At 37.3% G+C, this 18,254-nt stretch overlaps 1 protein-coding gene across 1 annotated transcript in view; it reads left to right on the top strand.

The window, feature by feature from the left end:
• The window catches only part of ogg1 (8-oxoguanine DNA glycosylase), a 50,335-nt gene that overhangs the window by 7,947 nt on the left and 24,134 nt on the right, over nt 1-18,254 (top strand). Inside the window, exons 5-8 of the mRNA XM_084388405.1 lie at nt 2,477-2,655; nt 3,136-3,283; nt 3,445-3,494; nt 3,587-3,731. Of these exons, the coding sequence (XP_084244531.1) occupies nt 2,477-2,655; nt 3,136-3,283; nt 3,445-3,494; nt 3,587-3,731 (522 nt within the window). The remainder of the gene's footprint in view (nt 1-2,476; nt 2,656-3,135; nt 3,284-3,444; nt 3,495-3,586; nt 3,732-18,254) is intronic.

Below are 18,254 nucleotides of genomic sequence, written 5' to 3'. Positions count from 1 at the left end.
AAACTACTTGTCTGACCTTAAAAATGTATAATACAGATTTTTTTTGTCGCGTCTGCGTAGCCACACGACCGGAATTATCCCGACAACGTTTTATCTGTACTGAAGTAAAGGGAAGGGAAGCAGGCGCAGGTCCTTCATCAGATCTGGATACGGCCTGGATACGGCGGACTGCGGTAAACCTCGGATAAACAGAGAGACTAATATTAGCGTAGACACCATCCTTCTTATGATGTAACAAGTACATCAGGATTTATGGGTAATGTTCCCGGTTCCGGCTGACCTAATCTATGCAGCCTAACATTGAATTATAAAAGTCTATAATGTGTTATGTGTATGCTAGTTCAAAGAGATGTGTTTTTTGTCTAGATTTGAACTGACAGAGTGTGTCTGCTTCCCGGACAATGTTAGGAAGATTGTTCCAAAGTTTTGGTGCTAAATAGGAAAAGGATCTACCGCCAGCAGTCGATTTTGATATTCTAGGTATTATCAACTGGCCGGAATTTTGAGATCGCAATAGACGTGAAGGACTATAATGCGTTAAGATCTCGCTCAAGTACTGCGGAGCTAAACCATTTAGTGCTTTGTAAGTGATCAGCAATATTTAAAAATGTATACGATGTTTAATAGGGAGCCAATGCAGTGTTGACAGAACCGGGCTAATATGGTCATACTCCCTGGTTCTGGTAAGAACTCTAACTGCTGCATTTATATGCTTACAGGTAGCTATACTAGCACTCTACTGTCATGCAATGTTTTGTTTTTTTCACACAATCATTTTGTCAGTGATCAAAACAATTATGGCTGTTACTAATAAACTCAAATCAATATGAAATGCAAAAGTAGCTTTAAATAATGTACAATATAAACACTCAAGAATGTTTCACTGGTCTCTAAGTTAGTTTTCTGTTTTAAGTAGTTTTTTATAATCACTGTTTTAAGTTGTTGGGGTGCTTTCTTCATGTTTGTATTTATTTCATATTATCTACATAACACCACTCGCCTCTTAGACATCAAATACAGATATTTGCAGTGAAACTTCACAATGGTGTCTGCAGAGGAGCTAATGGACTCCTATTTCATACCTTTTGAGCTACCACCAAATTCTACCATACAACAATTGAAGTGTCTTATATAGATTCAATTTATAAATAAATTATACTTAGCCGTTTACTCTTACTAAATTGCACAGAACAGAATGAAGCAGCCGACAAAATGGAATTAAGTCCTTAATTGAGCTAATTTAACCCATTAAACATATTTAATTAATTTCAACCAAACTCATCATCCATGACGACTCTGGTACTTTTACATATAGCTATACAGTAAAATATGCATTTGCATGTTAACATTTAGTGACACTTTTCAGTTAAACAAATTATATTTCAAATATCAATATAATAAAAACTTGAAGGATAGATGTTTGTCAGGTCTCTCACATATGAAGTATTGCAGTGTTTAAAGCATGTATTTGTTTCATTTAAAGAGCGCTGGTACAACACCCATTCAAGCTGATCTGTGATTTAGTTCAGACATTCGTCTGAGGAGAAATGGCGAAATGGGGTTACAGAATTTACCAGCCATTGCTTTCTCAAAAAAAGGGCATATTTTAAATATCTGCAGTAATTTTAGTTAGTGACATTTTTGCCACAATATCTTGTTAATTTCTGACCCTGGTACATACCAAATAATTAAAAGAATAGACATGAAATGTTGATTTGAGTTTAATGGTTAGTTCACATACAAATTCACCCTAGGCTTTTGTTAAGGAAAATTATGTCCCTTCATTAAAAGTACATTCACCCAAAACTTCAAAAAGTTAATAAAATGCAAGAAAACGTAATCCATATGAATTGGGAAAGTTTGATCACTTTATATGATTTAGGCTTTTGTTCACAATATAAAACATAGATCAACGCTCATACTGTAGATAGCACATCAAATATGATAAATAGAAACTCAAATGTGCTTGCTTGATGCACAAGGTTTATTCTCATGTGTAATGCAAGCACATTTGAGCTTCCACAAGAACCAATGAGGTTTGTTCTCGCACATCGAGCATGTACCGTTGAGTATCCTTTTACCATATTTGATGTGCTCTGTGTATCTATGTTGATTTAATGTTTATATATGAATAAAAAGCTCAATTAAATCTGTTCAAGAAATTGGGTGAAATAATTCAAATAATTCAATTTTTTGAGAAGAAAGATCATAGACTTATATGAGATGTGAAAATAGCACATATGTAAGAAATGGGTTGCCTGTGACAACAGTTATTTATATAGTTTAGCATTCTTATGCAAAACTATTTGGCTGCTGAATGCCAATATTGACCATCACAATCATATATTCCAGACAGACTAATAAGAGTAAATGTGTTTAAAAACCAAAATCATTGACACAACACAATGCAAAATTAAACAAGCTCTGAAAAGGATAATGCTTAATATTTGAATGTTTGTTTGTATATCTGTGACAGACCCTAGTGTGGAGATGCGTTTGCGAGACTTGGGTTTTGGCTACCGTGCTCGTTTCCTGCAGCAGAGCTCACAAATCATTGTGAACTCTAATGGCCCTGACTGGCTCCAGTCGCTCCGCAGAGCCCCCTACCTGCAGGCCAGAGATGCACTGAGAACTCTTCCTGGAGTTGGTCTCAAAGTAATTATTTGTTAAAAATACTCTTTGCATAGCAGTACATGAATGCATACACTTTTACCCTCGCAATTGCAACGCAACTACCGTGATACCATGAAGTTCCATCTTCTATGGAGGATTTTCTCTTCCAGGTCAATTACTATTATGGCAGTCTAAAGCTGAAGTTAAAGTTAGGTAAATTGTCAGTGCTTAAAGCTACTTGATTAATATTAATATATTCAAACTTTTGATTAACTCCATTGTTATCAAGTACAGTACATGTACAATGGGACACATGCTTGCAATACAATGCAACACATTTGCATAGGGTATGCTTCTACCATATGCTCCTTTATTACCTCTACTGGCATAGTTCCCTTTACATGAGGGCTTTTATTTTATTTCAGCCGAACTGTCCTGATCGTTCTAGCTGTTAAACGCATAGATTTATCATATCTGTAAACATCTGTGTTACATCTGAAATATATGTTTGCTTGGGATCAGGTGGCTGACTGTGTATGTCTGATGTCACTGGACAAGTTTGAGGCTCTTCCTGTGGACACACATGTGTGGCAGATCGCCAAACGTGACTACAACTTTGCTGCCGGTAACAGCCAGAAGACCTTGACTGATAGAGTCTACAAAGAGATTGGTTAGTACCTATAATATACTCTGCCTGGCAACCACACAACAGTCAAGTTGTGCCTGTGAGTTTTAAACTGACAAACTCGCGTTGTCTCAAAAAAAAGTAGTAGTAAAAATCTACTTTAAAAGTAAAGTAAATGAGGTATATTTTTTATTCTCTTTTTCTAGGTGACTTTTTTAGAAAAAACTGGGGTCCCTATGCTGGCTGGGCACAGTCTGTGAGTAATACTGTACAACTTTCATTGGATAATAATATTTATATATTTTTTTCACATTGATGACCTCTTTATTGTTTCTTTTTGTGTCTCAGGTACTTTTTTGTGCTGATCTAAAGAAGTTTCAGAAGCTGAGAGAAGAGGTTCCTGTAATGAAAGGTGAGAAAACTGAGCTAAAGAACAAGATGAAAAAGAGAAGATATGACGGATATAAAGAAGAACAGAAAAGAGAAAAAGGCAGTAAGCATCAGAGGTCATAAAATCAAATGAAAACATTTATCATCAACTCAGACGTGTGTATGTTTTTTTTTTTTTTTTAAGTGGGGATAGGATGCATCTTTTGAAAATCTACTATACATATACATAAACATATACATATACATATACAATGAATTAATTATCAGAATTACAACCCACTCAGTTTGATTGGTAATTTCAAGGAAGGAACAATATTTTCCACTGTGTATAATACATGTGCAGTTAAACACTGAAGGTTTTGTTGTTGTTTGTTGTAAAACTGCATTTGAGAAACATAAATTCAAAATCAATCTTTTTTAAAAAAATTTTAAGAAACAGATAAAATATAAATTTTGATAAATATTGTTTTTATATGTTTTTTTTTTTCCTCAGTTTTTAAAAATAATAAAATTCTGAATTTGCCTGAATTTTTCTATTTTGTTGAAGCCATAGCATCATAGCCTTACAGGTGACCCAAGTTCAATTACCGGCTTGGTCCTTTCTTGATCATGTGCCCAAGTCTTCTCCTTTGTTGTTTCCTGTCTCTCCTTCACTCTTATCCCATAAAGCAGGGGTGGGCAAGTAACTTTGGCCGCGGGCCAATATTTTTTTTAGCCAGTAGATGTGGGGCCAGCTACACGGGAGCAGGCCTATGGACAGTGGCAACTTTGTTTTAAAAAGTGGGTGGGGTGGGGGTTGTTACAATGCTAAATCAGATATATGTACAATAACATCACGATGTCCAGCAATCGATTTAAATAGTAGGCTACATTTGTTGTTTAATAAGATGTAGCTTAATAAAGGCTGTGTTGTCAGAATTTTCGTGTGAATAAATATATAGATCCGGCTGTTTGTCCAACAGGTATTTTAATGGATCAGTGGTAGAATTTTCGCCCAGCGTGTCAGAGGTTCTGAATTCGAATCCGCACTCGTATAGTTTTTTTTTTTTCTCGTATAGGTTTTTTTTTCCTCATCAAAACCGATTACGTTTTATTCGTCCAATAATTACCCCTCTTTTGAATTAGCCTAGTATAGGCTATCCAATCTTTTGTCAAGCAACTTTGTGTTTATTTCCGATTTAAAAGACGAAAGACGACATTAAAATTTGCTACAAAAATGGTTGTTCTGGTGTTTCTTTGTCTGTTTTGCGCCCGCAGTAGGTATATAATCGTGGAATATGATGGGTCTGTGTAGCATTCGTTCAATCGTTTTTTCAACGACTTGTTTTTCCATTATTTATTTCCTGACCTAAAATGAAAAAACAAATAACGACGGGTTTTCTGATTGTGTGCTCAGAACAAAAATAGAAAAAATGAATTACTGGATTAGACAATTTTTTATTTAGATTTTTAATTTAACATCTTAGGCATATATCAATGAAATCATTTTAAACAGATCAAGTACTATTGTGGTAACAGATTACAGCCATTTTAATTAAGGTGTGAATAGCAATCATGCCTCATTCGCTTACAGTCCGACAATAAACTTGACTGACTAATATACTGTTATACTCTCTGAATATGTAATCCATATTAAATGTGCATTTCTCTCTGGCGTTCATGAGTCCGCTTCGTCAACTTCATCTTTGCAGCGACACATAAAACACCAATTTATTAATAAATAATTAATTGTCTCCTTGCTATTTTAGACACATTCATAATCATTACTTTTACCGGTTCTTTGTGGCAAGCTTTATGCATGCGGTCGTGAGCTTGAGTGCGGCTATATTAAACGCTCATTATCATATAGCCTAAGTAATTAAATTAATATAAAGGGGTGATTTGTCCACGAATGGCTTAAATGAACAACTACTAGTCGACTAGAAAAAAAAATTGTATTATTCCACATATTTTGGTACCAGCAGATCATTCGAGCGACCCTGCGGAATGAGCGAGCGGAGCGGAATATTCACATGCTCTGATTGGAACAAACCCGAACCTCAATGTCTGCTGAACTTGCGTAGAAACATCAAAATTAATTTGAAAAAACGATTGAATGAATGATACACGGGGCCCTATTTGTAAACCGTTATTGTAAAATAAAAATAGGCTGATTAAAAAAAAAAAAAAAAAAAAAAAAAAAAACGGACTTCCAAAATAATCCGGCGGGCCAGAAAATATTGCTGGCGGGCCGTCTGTTGCCGACCCTTGCCATAAAGGCTTTCAGGACATCAAATTCAAATATGCAAATTCACTCTTTGCCAGAAGGTATAGCGGTTACATAAAGCAGAGCTGCACTTATAAACTCTACATTATTAAAGGCATTATACAGAGGCAATAATAAAAAAATGGCATCAAAACTTTACTGGCTGAAATGCACATTTACAGGTATGACCTAGACACCATAAATTAAAACAATAGCTTGGCATAAATGTGGCCAATTTGGTGGTTGCAAACTGCTCTAAAAGCGCGAGCAAATTTGAGACGCAGATTATATCCACATGCAAGTTACTGAATCCGCATTCAACGCGGAGCGGCTCTCAGTGGCACTGTATGACGTTACAAAAAAGGAGTTGTCTAATCCTGTTCCGTTTACACAGCAAGGATATGACGAAAATACAGTTGCGAGTCCTGAAAAAACACAGGTGGTGTGTGTTCGTTTATAGAATGCGATTGTCACTGCTATAAACTCCCATATATAAAAATAATTATTTGAAAAATATAATTTTCGTGCAGCCTGTAGGCCTCTAGGCTTCAGCCCATGGAAGCCCATGCGTTAATGTGCCCCTGGGCCTGAATGCATATGTGACGCTTCACGTTTTCTGGTCCAGGAAAAGAAGGCGTTCGGGTCAAAGAGCTGCTGTGCAACACTTTAAAGTTTTTATTTAACAAAAGCTTCTCTGAAAAAAAATATTTTCTTGCAATCTTGCTCTCTTTCTGCAACAAAACCATGCCCCCTTGCCACATACTCCCACTGCCTTACTCAGGCCAGACATTCTTCCACCACCTGGGACAACTCAGGTCCCAAATCCCAGTCTGAGGTCCCAGTCGCACCTGCCCATGATCCGTGTGTAAACCCAGATTCTGTACTTCCTCTAATCCAATTGGGCAGTTTCTTAAGTTTGCTGTGAGTCCCTCCATGGGCAGCGACCTCAGAACTGCCCTCGTGTGTCACATATGCCACGTCCTATCATTAATGTAAATTATGTCATCCAGGTTGGCTGTGGTGTATGCCTGGTGGGAATGGAAGACACTGTCCATGAGACGCTGGAACGTACGTGGGGCCCTGAACAAACTAAGGAAGCGCAGCAAACTGGTGTGATCCAAACGGCCATTTTCTCTTGAGACATTGAGATTCCCCTTTTCAAATCTAGTGTCGGAACAAAATTGAGCTTTACCCAACCCATCAAGCAACTCGTCAACCCTGGGCATTAGATAAGCATACATTTTTGACACTGCTTTCGATTTTCGATTACCTTTCGATAATCAACACCTAACCTTAAACCCGCTAATTAAACACAAACATTATTGGCCTGGCACAGTCACTGAGTGGCTTCTATCATGCCCATTTTAAGTATAGCCTCTAATTCCACACACACCACTTTTTTCTAGTGTTCAGGCAGCCTGTAGGGTTGGCAATGTATTACCCCTGGATACAGCTCAATATGGTGGTCCAGGATGTTCATATGGCCGGGAAAGGGAAGAATACATGAGCAAATTCATGTTGTAACTTGATTACCTCCGTGAGTTGGAACAATGAGAGGCGGTCTCTGTAAGTGACAGGAAAATAAGCATTAGACTTAGAATTTATTTCCGGCTTGAGCTCCGTCTTCTCTTTTACTGTCACTGCCAACTGCACAGAGCCCTCGTCCAGTGGAACAACTCAGGTCCAGTTCATACTGAATTAAATTTTTCGTATTAGTAGATCCCTGCACCTAAGCCTCCTCCAAATTCATAAAGTTTGCGGAGTGTTCTTGACATAAATGTTGTGCTTTGGTCGGTGAGGATCTCTTTCGAGATCCCCACCTGCAAGCAAGAGGGTTTTTTTTTGTCCTTGCAGAGATATCAGAGAGCCACCACTTCCTTGTCTCGCGTTGCATACAATGACTAGCCCAAAGCGGTGCCCATGTACTGACCGTTCTAATTTTGGAATGACAGGCGGATTAACCAGATTACATTTACGGCATGTCACACATGTCAGGCCAAAGCCTGATATGTATTCCCCTTTACACTTACTGGCAAGTGATACTCAACCCAGGCTTCCCATCCACACTGGTGGCAGCGGGTACATCCTCTCGCAGATGAGTCAAGAAAGAGAGGGAAAGGAAGAATACTGGGGCCGGAGTGGTGGTCCTCCGACACTTGGAGACGACTGTGTACGGGACAGCGCTGCCAAAGGGCTTGATCTCCTCGGAGTTTGGCTATGGGGGCCGCTCCTGCCATGCTCTCATTTTCTGAAGCGGGATGTGTGGGGTAGCTTCAGCAGCCTCCCAGCCAAGCACACTCTGGAAAAGCTGACAATCCTCCTTCTGCACATCCAGAAGAGCCAAGAACGTCCTGCTCCTCTAGGAGCTAAAGGAGGGCTTGATGTTGCTCATGGTGGGGGTTGGTGTGGGATTTTACCAGCTTTTTCAATGACACAGACTCCATGGCGACGTAAACCTTCTTTTCCCGGTTTTCATCACCTCTGTGACATGCTTCACATTTTCTGGTCAAGGAAAAGGAGTTGTCGGGATCAGAGAGCTGTTGTGCAACATTAAAAAATAAAAAATAAAGTTAAATACAGTTAAAAAATAAAAACAGGTGTGCAGTAATCAGTCCAGGTATGTAGAAATGTAGTCCAAACTAACGGTAAACTGTAAAGGTGAGTGAGACCTCTGGTGGCCAATTGAGGAATCTTCACCAGCGTTCATGACAACGTTATCTAGAAAGATAAATTGTTGTTTCTCTGAAATTAATAAGGTGAAGACCCTTATTATACATCAAACAAATTAATGAAAGATGTATTTGTTATTAACTAGCATCAGTTATATTACCTCTAATGTCAATTAGAGGATCATATACTGATAATATACAGCAATGCCATGGTCTCTGGAAAGAGGTTTGGTTAAGTGATATTTGTGAGCAGTCCGATGGTGGTGACGTCTTCCACTGGTTGTGCTGTGTAACAATGCAGTGGGAAAAGGAGCCAGAATATGTTTCAACCGTCTTGAACACGAAGCTCTCCTGAAGCAAAAAGGGTCCTAAAATCTGGAACATGCAGATGAAGTGCTGAAATATGTGCAGAAGGTCCTTAACAATCTGGAAAACTGATACAAAGGTACCCTGAAGTGAAGGCTTGCTCAACTGAGCTTAACCTAGCAAATGCAAATGTTGCAAATTTTGCAGTATGTTTTCTGCCTCTGGGCCAGAAAAATGTAGAACTTGGTCAATCTGCTTTTGTCTCTCTGGACGAAGATTCGTAGTGAACTTCACGAGTTCCAGTGGTGGAAAGAGTACTAAAAAACTGTACTTAAGTAAAAGTATTGCTACTTAAGTAATAATTTACTTGAGTACAAGTAGAAGTACTGAAAAATAATATGACTCTAGTAAGAGTAAATAAGTAGTTTGCTTAAAAACTACTCAATTAAATACGTTACAAAGTACTTTAGTATTATTTTTCTATTTTTACCCAAAATGGGGAGATGATAGCGATATGGAGCGCTAAACACTCTCATGTCAATTCTGTTTCATTCATACTGGAAGCCCAGTACACACTGATTCATACCTCGCGCAGAAAGTCCACAAGTGAGATTCATAGAAGAGATTCACTTATGACGTTTCAGGAAATGCCAATATGGATATAATAACATGCAAATAGAGATGAAACTGAAGACAAACACATGATAGCGATAATATATCTGTGTTCATCAAGCTATCTCAGGTATTTTCATAAGAATGATGTATGTCTTTAAAGGGATAGTTCACCCAAAAAGGAAAATTAGCCCCAGATTTATTCACCCTCAAGTCATCCTAGGTGTATATGACATTCTTCTTTCAGACGAATACAATCAGAGTTATATTAAAAAATGTCCTGGCTCTTCCAAGCTTTATGGCAGTGAATGGCTGGAGAAAATTTGAAGCCCAAAAAAGTGCATCCATCCATGATAAAAGTGCTCCACTTTTACTCCAGGGGGTTAATAAAGGCCTTCTGAAGTGAAGCCAAAGTGTTTGTGTAAGGAAAATACCCATATTTAAAACTTCATAAACTATAATCACTAGCTTCCGCCAGACGACCGACCATACGCATCGATTTACGGTGGAAGACTAACCCCTGACCCGATACACAATGTATTATTATAGAAGAGCAGCTTCAGTTTGTTGCACAGCCCTATTTGTTTGAGCCGTGAGAGGCGTCTTAGCTCACGATACTCCTACAGTACATCCTACGTCATACATGTGTCACAGGTTACTCTTGTGGCGCAAGTCAGTTTGCGTAGGATGCCTCTGGCGGAAGCTAGTTATTTTAGATTATAAAGTTATAAATATAGGTATTTTTCAAAAACCCATGGCTTCGCTTCCGAAGGCCTTTATTAACCCACGGGAGCCGTGTGGAGTATTTTTTTTTATCATGAATGGATGCACTTTTTGGGGTTTTAAATTTTTTTCCAGCCATTCACTCCCATTATAAAGCTTAGAGGAGCCAGGACATTTATATTAATTAATATAACTATTAGTCTGAAAGAAGAATGTCATATACACCGTGACTTGAGAGTAAATCATGGGCTAATTTTCATTTTTTGGGTGAACTAACCCATTAATGCAATGCTAATCAACATAGCCTGTATTATAGAATTTAATAAAATAATATATTCTCCTACATGAAACCACAGAAGTGATTTCAAGTCATTTTGATTTCGAAGCAAAACATGATATTAAACTCATAAATTGTAGTTTTTGATGGTATGTTAAGCAAACATACTACAGTAGCTTTCCCTGTTGTCAAGAGCAAATGTTTTATTACTAATCTTTAAAAGTAAGTACAGGTAAGATCATTTGAATAATTTCATAATCGAAAGCAAAGAAGGTTAAGTGAAAGGTCTGATAAAAAGGAGAGAGATGTAGTAGGCTATGAATAAAAAAGTGGCAGTAAAAAATAAAATTAAAAATAAGTGGGGTATGGTTAACATGTAAAATTAAATGCTCTTTTTTTTCCGTTCTACCGAAAATGTGCTGGGAGCCGACTATTGCTATAGTAACGAACTACACTTTTACATGCATCTGATTGACAGATAAATCATGCAATCTCATTTCACTGTTGTTGAGGGTTTTTCAGCTTTTTACAAAGTTTGCTTCGTACATTTAGTTTAATTGTATTGTTAAAGAGGGCGAGCTTTACCTTTCAATTCGCTCCGTGCACAAAATGGCGACCGTTGACGTTTCGAACTTGAGTGTGTGGGCCAGTACTTCCGGTGAAAACTTCCGGTGATCTGACAGCGAGAGCGAGAGACAAAAGCGACCGAGTTCCATTACCACAGCGATATTTTTCACAATGAGTGTTTTTAGGATTCAAGAGAGGTGACTTGCCTTTCAGAGGGTGACAGCCTCTGTTCACGAACAGAAGATTGTATTTGACTCATGCTGCATACGCAATAACAATTATGCCTACTGTAAATGGGTCAATGACGTGACGGGTCATTTTTTTTGTCCAAAGGCCTTAATAATATTAAAAAAAAACAAATATATAACATCCAAAGTATGTAAGGTAGTACAACTTGATCTCTTTTACTGAATCCAAAAGGTTTTAATTATATTAAACTACATATAAAGACATTTTAAAGATTTTGAAGTGTCAAAAAGTCATTCGGTAAAACCGATATAGTAAATATTTAAATGGAATAATATTGCTTTTAATAACTAAAGGAACTACAATAATACAAATATTAAGCAGATAAGGCTCTTTTTTTTACATTTCCCCCTTTCTCCTTCCCCTCTCCTATATGTTGGAGTGTTTAGAGTAGTCCAATAAATGATTACATTTATGAGATCAGTGATATTTTGTTTTAATATTTCTTCTGTGGTACACACTATATACTATCTCAACATCAATGTCAAATCAGTTTTTAACTTTCAAATCAGTGGTTAAACCGAACGACTTTTTTGGTGAAATTTTTTCCATCTTGTAAAAAATGACAAAAAACTTTGTTAATTGATTGTACAAACCACAAAATCTTAAACTAAAAAAAACTAAGTAAACTAAAAAATGGTTTCAAATATAGTTATATCTCCATTATATTTTTTTACTTTTAAAAACCTTATTCGTCAATAACCCAAATATAGAGTTATAACTACGATTAGAGTTGTTTGCATAAAATGCACCGTGAACATTCACATGTTTGCCCTGTGATAGGCTGCCTACAATTTATCTCCATAAATACTATTTTCTCAATTCTGCGCATATATTTTTACTTACATCAATTGCTCGATCAATATTATCACATATTTTACATTTTTAACTGTAGGTACCACAAACAATTTAATATGGGTAAGTTTGTGTATATTTTACACGTAGTACAATACTGTATGTGCTGCATATAAACACCAGACAGATAATTATTTATTAAACAGATGGTCTTAACTCATCTCACTTGCACAAAATAAATGCAGTAATAGAAAGCATAGAAACGCACAGGTGAAATACACTGAAAATGATATGCATTTAAAAATTTGGTCAGGTTGAAGTCCTCCCTCCGGATCTTCTGTATCCACTCAGCCCGTACCGCAGCGTCAACGGGGAATGCATGAAAGCTGACTTCTCTGTTATAACGTGACGAAACTGTACATAACGGCACACAACAATGAAGTGCTGAGGCTGTCACCCTCTGAAAGGCAAGTCACCTCTCTTGAATCCTAAAAGCACTCAATGTAAAAAATATCGCTGTGGTAATGGAACTCGGTCGCTGTTGTCTCCCGCTCTCGCTGTCAGATCACCGGAAGTTGTCACCGGAAGTACTGGCCCACACACTCAAGTTCGAAACGTCAACGGTCGCCATTTTGTGCACGGAGCGAATTGAACTGTGTTAATGTTTTCAAGACACTTACATTGTTCTTGCTCCGTCCATGCAATAACGGTGTCCATGTTATGAGCCGAGTTTTTTATTTACTTCAAATGTTCAGTGCTCTGGTAATATCAATGGGATGACCCATTTCAGGATTTGCCATAATTACATTTTAAAATCAGAATATGAGCATAGCTCACACTTACATTCACTAAAATATGGAAACGTTAGCGATACAGATTCTAAACACGAGCGCCAGTGATTGAATATCAAAGCGCGGTTTGAATGCCCCGCCCCCGAGCTGAACTGGAAGTTTTGATTGGTTTTGCACCCGAGTCAGACCTGTCTGTTATTGGCTGAAGCACTTTCAGAACTGTCTGTTATTGGCTGAAGCGCAGGGCTGAGGGCTCAGCCTCCACCGCACGCAGTAGTTTGAAAAGTGTTTGTGAAATGTTAGCTCGCCCTGTAGCTCCGTTGGCGTCAAAGTACCAGGCGCGGATTTATGGGTGGGCCTGGGTGGGCACGTGCCCACCCAGATTGACCGGTGGCCCACCCAATCAGATAAATAAAAACAATTTAAATTTTTTATTTTAATAATAATAATAATAATAATAATAATGAATTAATAAATAATTTCATTTTAATAGTTTCCTGACGACATTTATGTACAATAGCTACGAAAAATAGCTACAAAAGAAAAATATTATGTCGGCATATCACGTGTCAGTCCAGTGATGCTATCACGCAACACGCTCTCTGTGCGCGCACTGACTTAACCCTCGTGTTATGTTGGAATTCTGTGCACTCCCCTTATGGTCCGGGTCAAATTGACCTGCATTGGATTCAATACAATTCCTCAAAAATCACACTATGAAAAACAACAAAGATTCAGGTTCAAACTGTAAACTTTTAATATCAGCATTTGTCAAATATTCCAAAAAATATATATCTGAAGATATGATTTAATGAAAATGTTTTTTAACCATTTTTTAAAACTATTTAAAATTTGAATATACGTTATATTTATATATATTTGCATATACATTTTTTAAACTTTTTTTTTTTTTTTTTTTGCTTAGAACATCATAACTGAACAATTAATCAGTTAATCTGAGCAAATTTTTCCTGCTGTCTATGTCGAAGTCTCAAGATATTTCAGATATCTTGAATATATAATGAGAGCTTATTTTACTATCTGTGTCTGTCAAAGATGTTCATTTGTAATTTGCAATTAATTCTGAACACCATGATTTAGCTTTTTCAAGTGTGTATGGTTTGGGTTAGAGCACTTTTAGATACACTTACACTTTAGAACTGGAGTTGATGCCCTGACATACATAAAATAAATGTTTTTATTTTGTGTCTGTACAGTTGCTTTTGAATAGCTGCCTATGATGGACATCACAGACGTAATAGTAATTTTGTTTGTATTTGTCAAAAAAAAAAAAACACCAGTATGTTGAAACTTTGCATGCATGTTCATGATCAAAAATAAAAGAACAAAATATAACCAAGAAATGTTATTATTTTGGTTCCATACAGTTGCCTTAGAGTGTTAAAATATGCGGGTCAAATTGACCCGCGAACATCACGAAAGGAACATTTATTTTGTTTGTATATGTCAAAAAACACCAGCATGTTGAAACTTTGCATGCATGTTCATGATGATAAATGAGAAAAAGTCACAAAATATTAAGGAAAAAAAAAAAGGTTTAATGTTATTTCAGGTAGCTTGAAAAAATAAATGATAGGTAGGGTAGAGTGGGGGAAAACGCCCCCCTGGGGTAAAACGCCCCCCACCTGTTTTTCCCAAAATAACCACTAAAAGTAGTCAAGATACATTTTTACTGTTGCTATGCACTACGTTGATAACGGGGATATACAAATCTCTACGGAGAAGCTGACACCAGCGACACATTTGAAGAGAAGAGGATTACATGGTAAATGCTATAATTTTCAGATATTAGTAAATAAGTGTTTAAGAGAATATTGTTCTGCAGGATATCGCAGTGATGTATGATAGATGAATAGTGAAGTCTGTAGTTTGAGATCATATATTATTTATAAGGAATATAATTATATTTAAAAAATTAAACATTTTTTTAAAAACTCATAGCTTGTGGGGTAAAACGCCCCCTACGCTGAGGGGTAAAACGCCCCCCCTGGGGGCATAGTTTCTCTATCATAATTACTATAATAAAATATTTCTGTCTATCAAATCCTTTGTTTTACACTTAATGCAGTATAACTAGGTGGTAAAATCTAAATATTTGAACAAAACATGAAAAAATTACCTCAAGTGAGCATTAACTAGCTAGCTTGCTAGCACAGTTAGCTCACTGATGGAAGGTAGTTAAATTTGGCTATTTTGGACATTGCTGAAATAAATATTAATATATATACATGTTGATACATTACTTGCCTTTTACCTTTAGAGATTAAAAACTATTGTCTGTTAATTTTGCTGTTGATCTATGAAGCAAACTGGTTGGTAAGAAAGGGGGCATTTTACCCCACCTTGGAGGGCGTTTTACCCCACCGCTGGGGCAAAAAACCCCCTTTGTACAAAAATATTTTCAGTGAAAATACTAATTAATTATGAAGGCTGAGCAATTTTAATATTTGGTGAATAACTCCTGCCATAGTCACTCAAAACCGGGATGGCAATTCTAGTCACATTTATGTTTTGTTTCACTGTAATGTCACATTTTCCTTAAGGGGGGCGTTTTCCCCCACTCTACCCTAATTTTTACCATCTGTGGCTGACAAAATATTTTTCTGTATTGAAATAAGTGTGTAAAACAATTTTTTTTAGCTTCATAAGGTAGTAAAAAAATAAAATAACAAAATATAACCAAGAAATGTTATTATTTGGGTCCGTACAGTTGCCTTAGAGCGTTAAAATATGCGGGTCAATTTGACCCGCGAACATCACGAAAGGAACAGTAATTTTGTTTGTATATGTCAAAAAACACCAGCATGTTGAAACTTTGCATGCATGTTCATGATGATAAATGAGAAAAAGTCACAAAATATCAAGAAAAAAAACATAGGTTAACCAGTATTTCCAACAACTAGAAAATCTAAACGGGTCAAATTGACCCGCAACATAACACAAGGGTTAACGTTGTGATAGTCTACATGCGACTCGCGTGACAGACAGATTAACTTCAGGTTTAAAGCAGCCGGGAGGGCTGACTGACATGAGTACAAGGTAGTTAAATTCACTACCTAAGTACCGATCTGCTATAGTTGACATATTTATCAGGCGTGTTACATAGGCGTAATTTGCGGGTGGGACATGTCCCCACCACTTTTTAAAACATCTCGCGGCACGAATGTACCAATTCGACAAAACATTAAACAACCAGCAGAGCATTCATTTCGTTCGTTTGTTAAATAAGAGACGATCTAGCGCTGAAATGTGTTTTTTAAATCAAGGGATGAAAGTGCTCGTTGCCGCTGCGATCAGTGGCGCTGATACAGTGTTTTCTCGTGTGGCTCGCGCACACCGCACTGTCTTCACTCGGACGCGCGCTTCAATCCGTTGCGGATACTCTCTATTCGTTCTGGTGAAATCACACATCATAATGCATACATGTGATGTCCCTCCTTGATATACAACCACTGATGAACATAATCAGTTTTGATGAGAAAAAAAAACTGTACTGATGCGGATTAGATCCCTCAACCTTTGACACTGTTGGCGAAAGTTCTACCACTGGACCATTTAGGCACGTTGTTCGAATAGGCGAATCTATGTATTCTAGCACTGACAACATATATTAGGCTACATCTCATTAAACGACAAATTAAACACCATGTAGCCTACTATTTAAATCGATTGCTGGACATTGTAATTTTGTTGTACAATGTACATATATCTAATTTAGCAAAAGTTACGCCACTGGGCGTGTATATAAGCTTAAAAAACCGAGGCCCCCCGTATATTCACCAGGCCCACCTATTAATGACATTCTGTATCTGCCACTGCAAAGTACTCTGTACTTTTGGTGAAAAATAAATGTAGCGAAGTTTATTTTTATTCTACTCTACTAGTAAAAGTACCACAATTTAATTATACTCAAGAAAGTAGAAAAAATTGAAAAATCTACTCAAGTACTGTAACGAAAGTATTTGTAATTAGTTACTTTCCACCACTGACGAGTTCACACTTACATATAATTTTGAGGGAGTAAGATTTAATGCGTATTTGGTGTGCTGTCCGGAGGGAGGGCTCCGAGCTAGGAATTCAGCCCGAACCCAGAGTACTCCCCCCGCATGTAAGTGTTTAGAACTAGAAGTGTGGAGAAGGGGTGGTGTGGGTATGCTGCAAACTGTCAAATGGATCGAGGTAAGACTGCTGAGTCTTTATATACCCTCTTATCATTGATTGCTGAGTGCTATCCACTCATGTTAATTATCTGAACGTGCTCCTCCCGAACTTAGTTAATAAAACTTCATGTAGTGTTTGTTAATGTCTTTTTCCTCACAGACTGGAGGCTCAGAACGTGGTCGTATCTGTAGACTCAGAGCATGGAATCTGTTTCTGTCTCACCTTTGCAGGCTAGAGACTCAGGACGGCGTTAGTCTCTCTACATGGGAGATTCAGAACCTTGCATGTATCTGTTGCTGCCTTCCCCGTTACGTTCCAGGCTCAGAACGATGTATCTGTTAGTGCCTCACTAGACGGGAGACTCAGAACATTGGTGTATCTGTTAATGTCTCACTGGATGATCTGGAGACTCAGAACAAGGAGTGTCTGTTGAAAGGGTACCTTTATCCCTTTCTGATGAGGAGGAGATTGTAATTTGGCACTTCTCTATTCCAGCGCTGCGATTGGCTGCTGGCATCAGAGGTGACACACACAGGGTGGCCCACCCTTCTTTCCCCAATGGAACTCATTTGCATAATCGAAAACACACATTTAGGCTATGTCTACATTAATCTGGATACATTTGAAAACAGTATTTTCGTTTATAAACGTTCTCCGTTCACAGTAGCGTTTTCCACACTACAAAACCTTTCTCTACTGTTGCAGTAAGAGAGGGGCCCTGCCATAAAACTGGGCTCTGGAATGTGATGTTCCCTACACAGTTTTCATAATGTAGAGAGTGAGTTTAATTTATATGTTTAATAGCCTATAATAAATCAGGAAACTAAATGAGGTAAAATAAACCTTACATATGATTTCACATTCTCTTGATATCTGCTTATAGGTTAAAATTCAATAATTGTGATGAAATGTAAAACTATATTTCTTAAATGACAACAATCATTGCGATTATAATTTTGGGCAAAATAATTGTGATTATCAATTTAATCATTATGCAGCACAACGAAAATAAGACTACATTTTCATTGACTAAAACTAGACTAAACAAAAACAGAAAAAGGTTAACTAAATATGATAAAAACTAAAAAGTACATCTGACACAGGACTAAAACTAAATGAATAAAATAGCTGACGAAATTAACACTAGCGCTTAGCTTCACAATGACGCGTTTTGACGTGTTCATGGCCTATTTAATCTGTGAAGTTCTAAATC

Source organism: Rutilus rutilus, assembly GCF_951802725.1.
Source record: "Rutilus rutilus genome assembly, chromosome: 19".
In the NCBI taxonomy this organism is placed as follows: domain Eukaryota; kingdom Metazoa; phylum Chordata; class Actinopteri; order Cypriniformes; family Leuciscidae; genus Rutilus; species Rutilus rutilus.
Note: the sequence above shows the minus strand (reverse complement) of the source record. Positions and strands in the feature narration are given on the sequence as shown.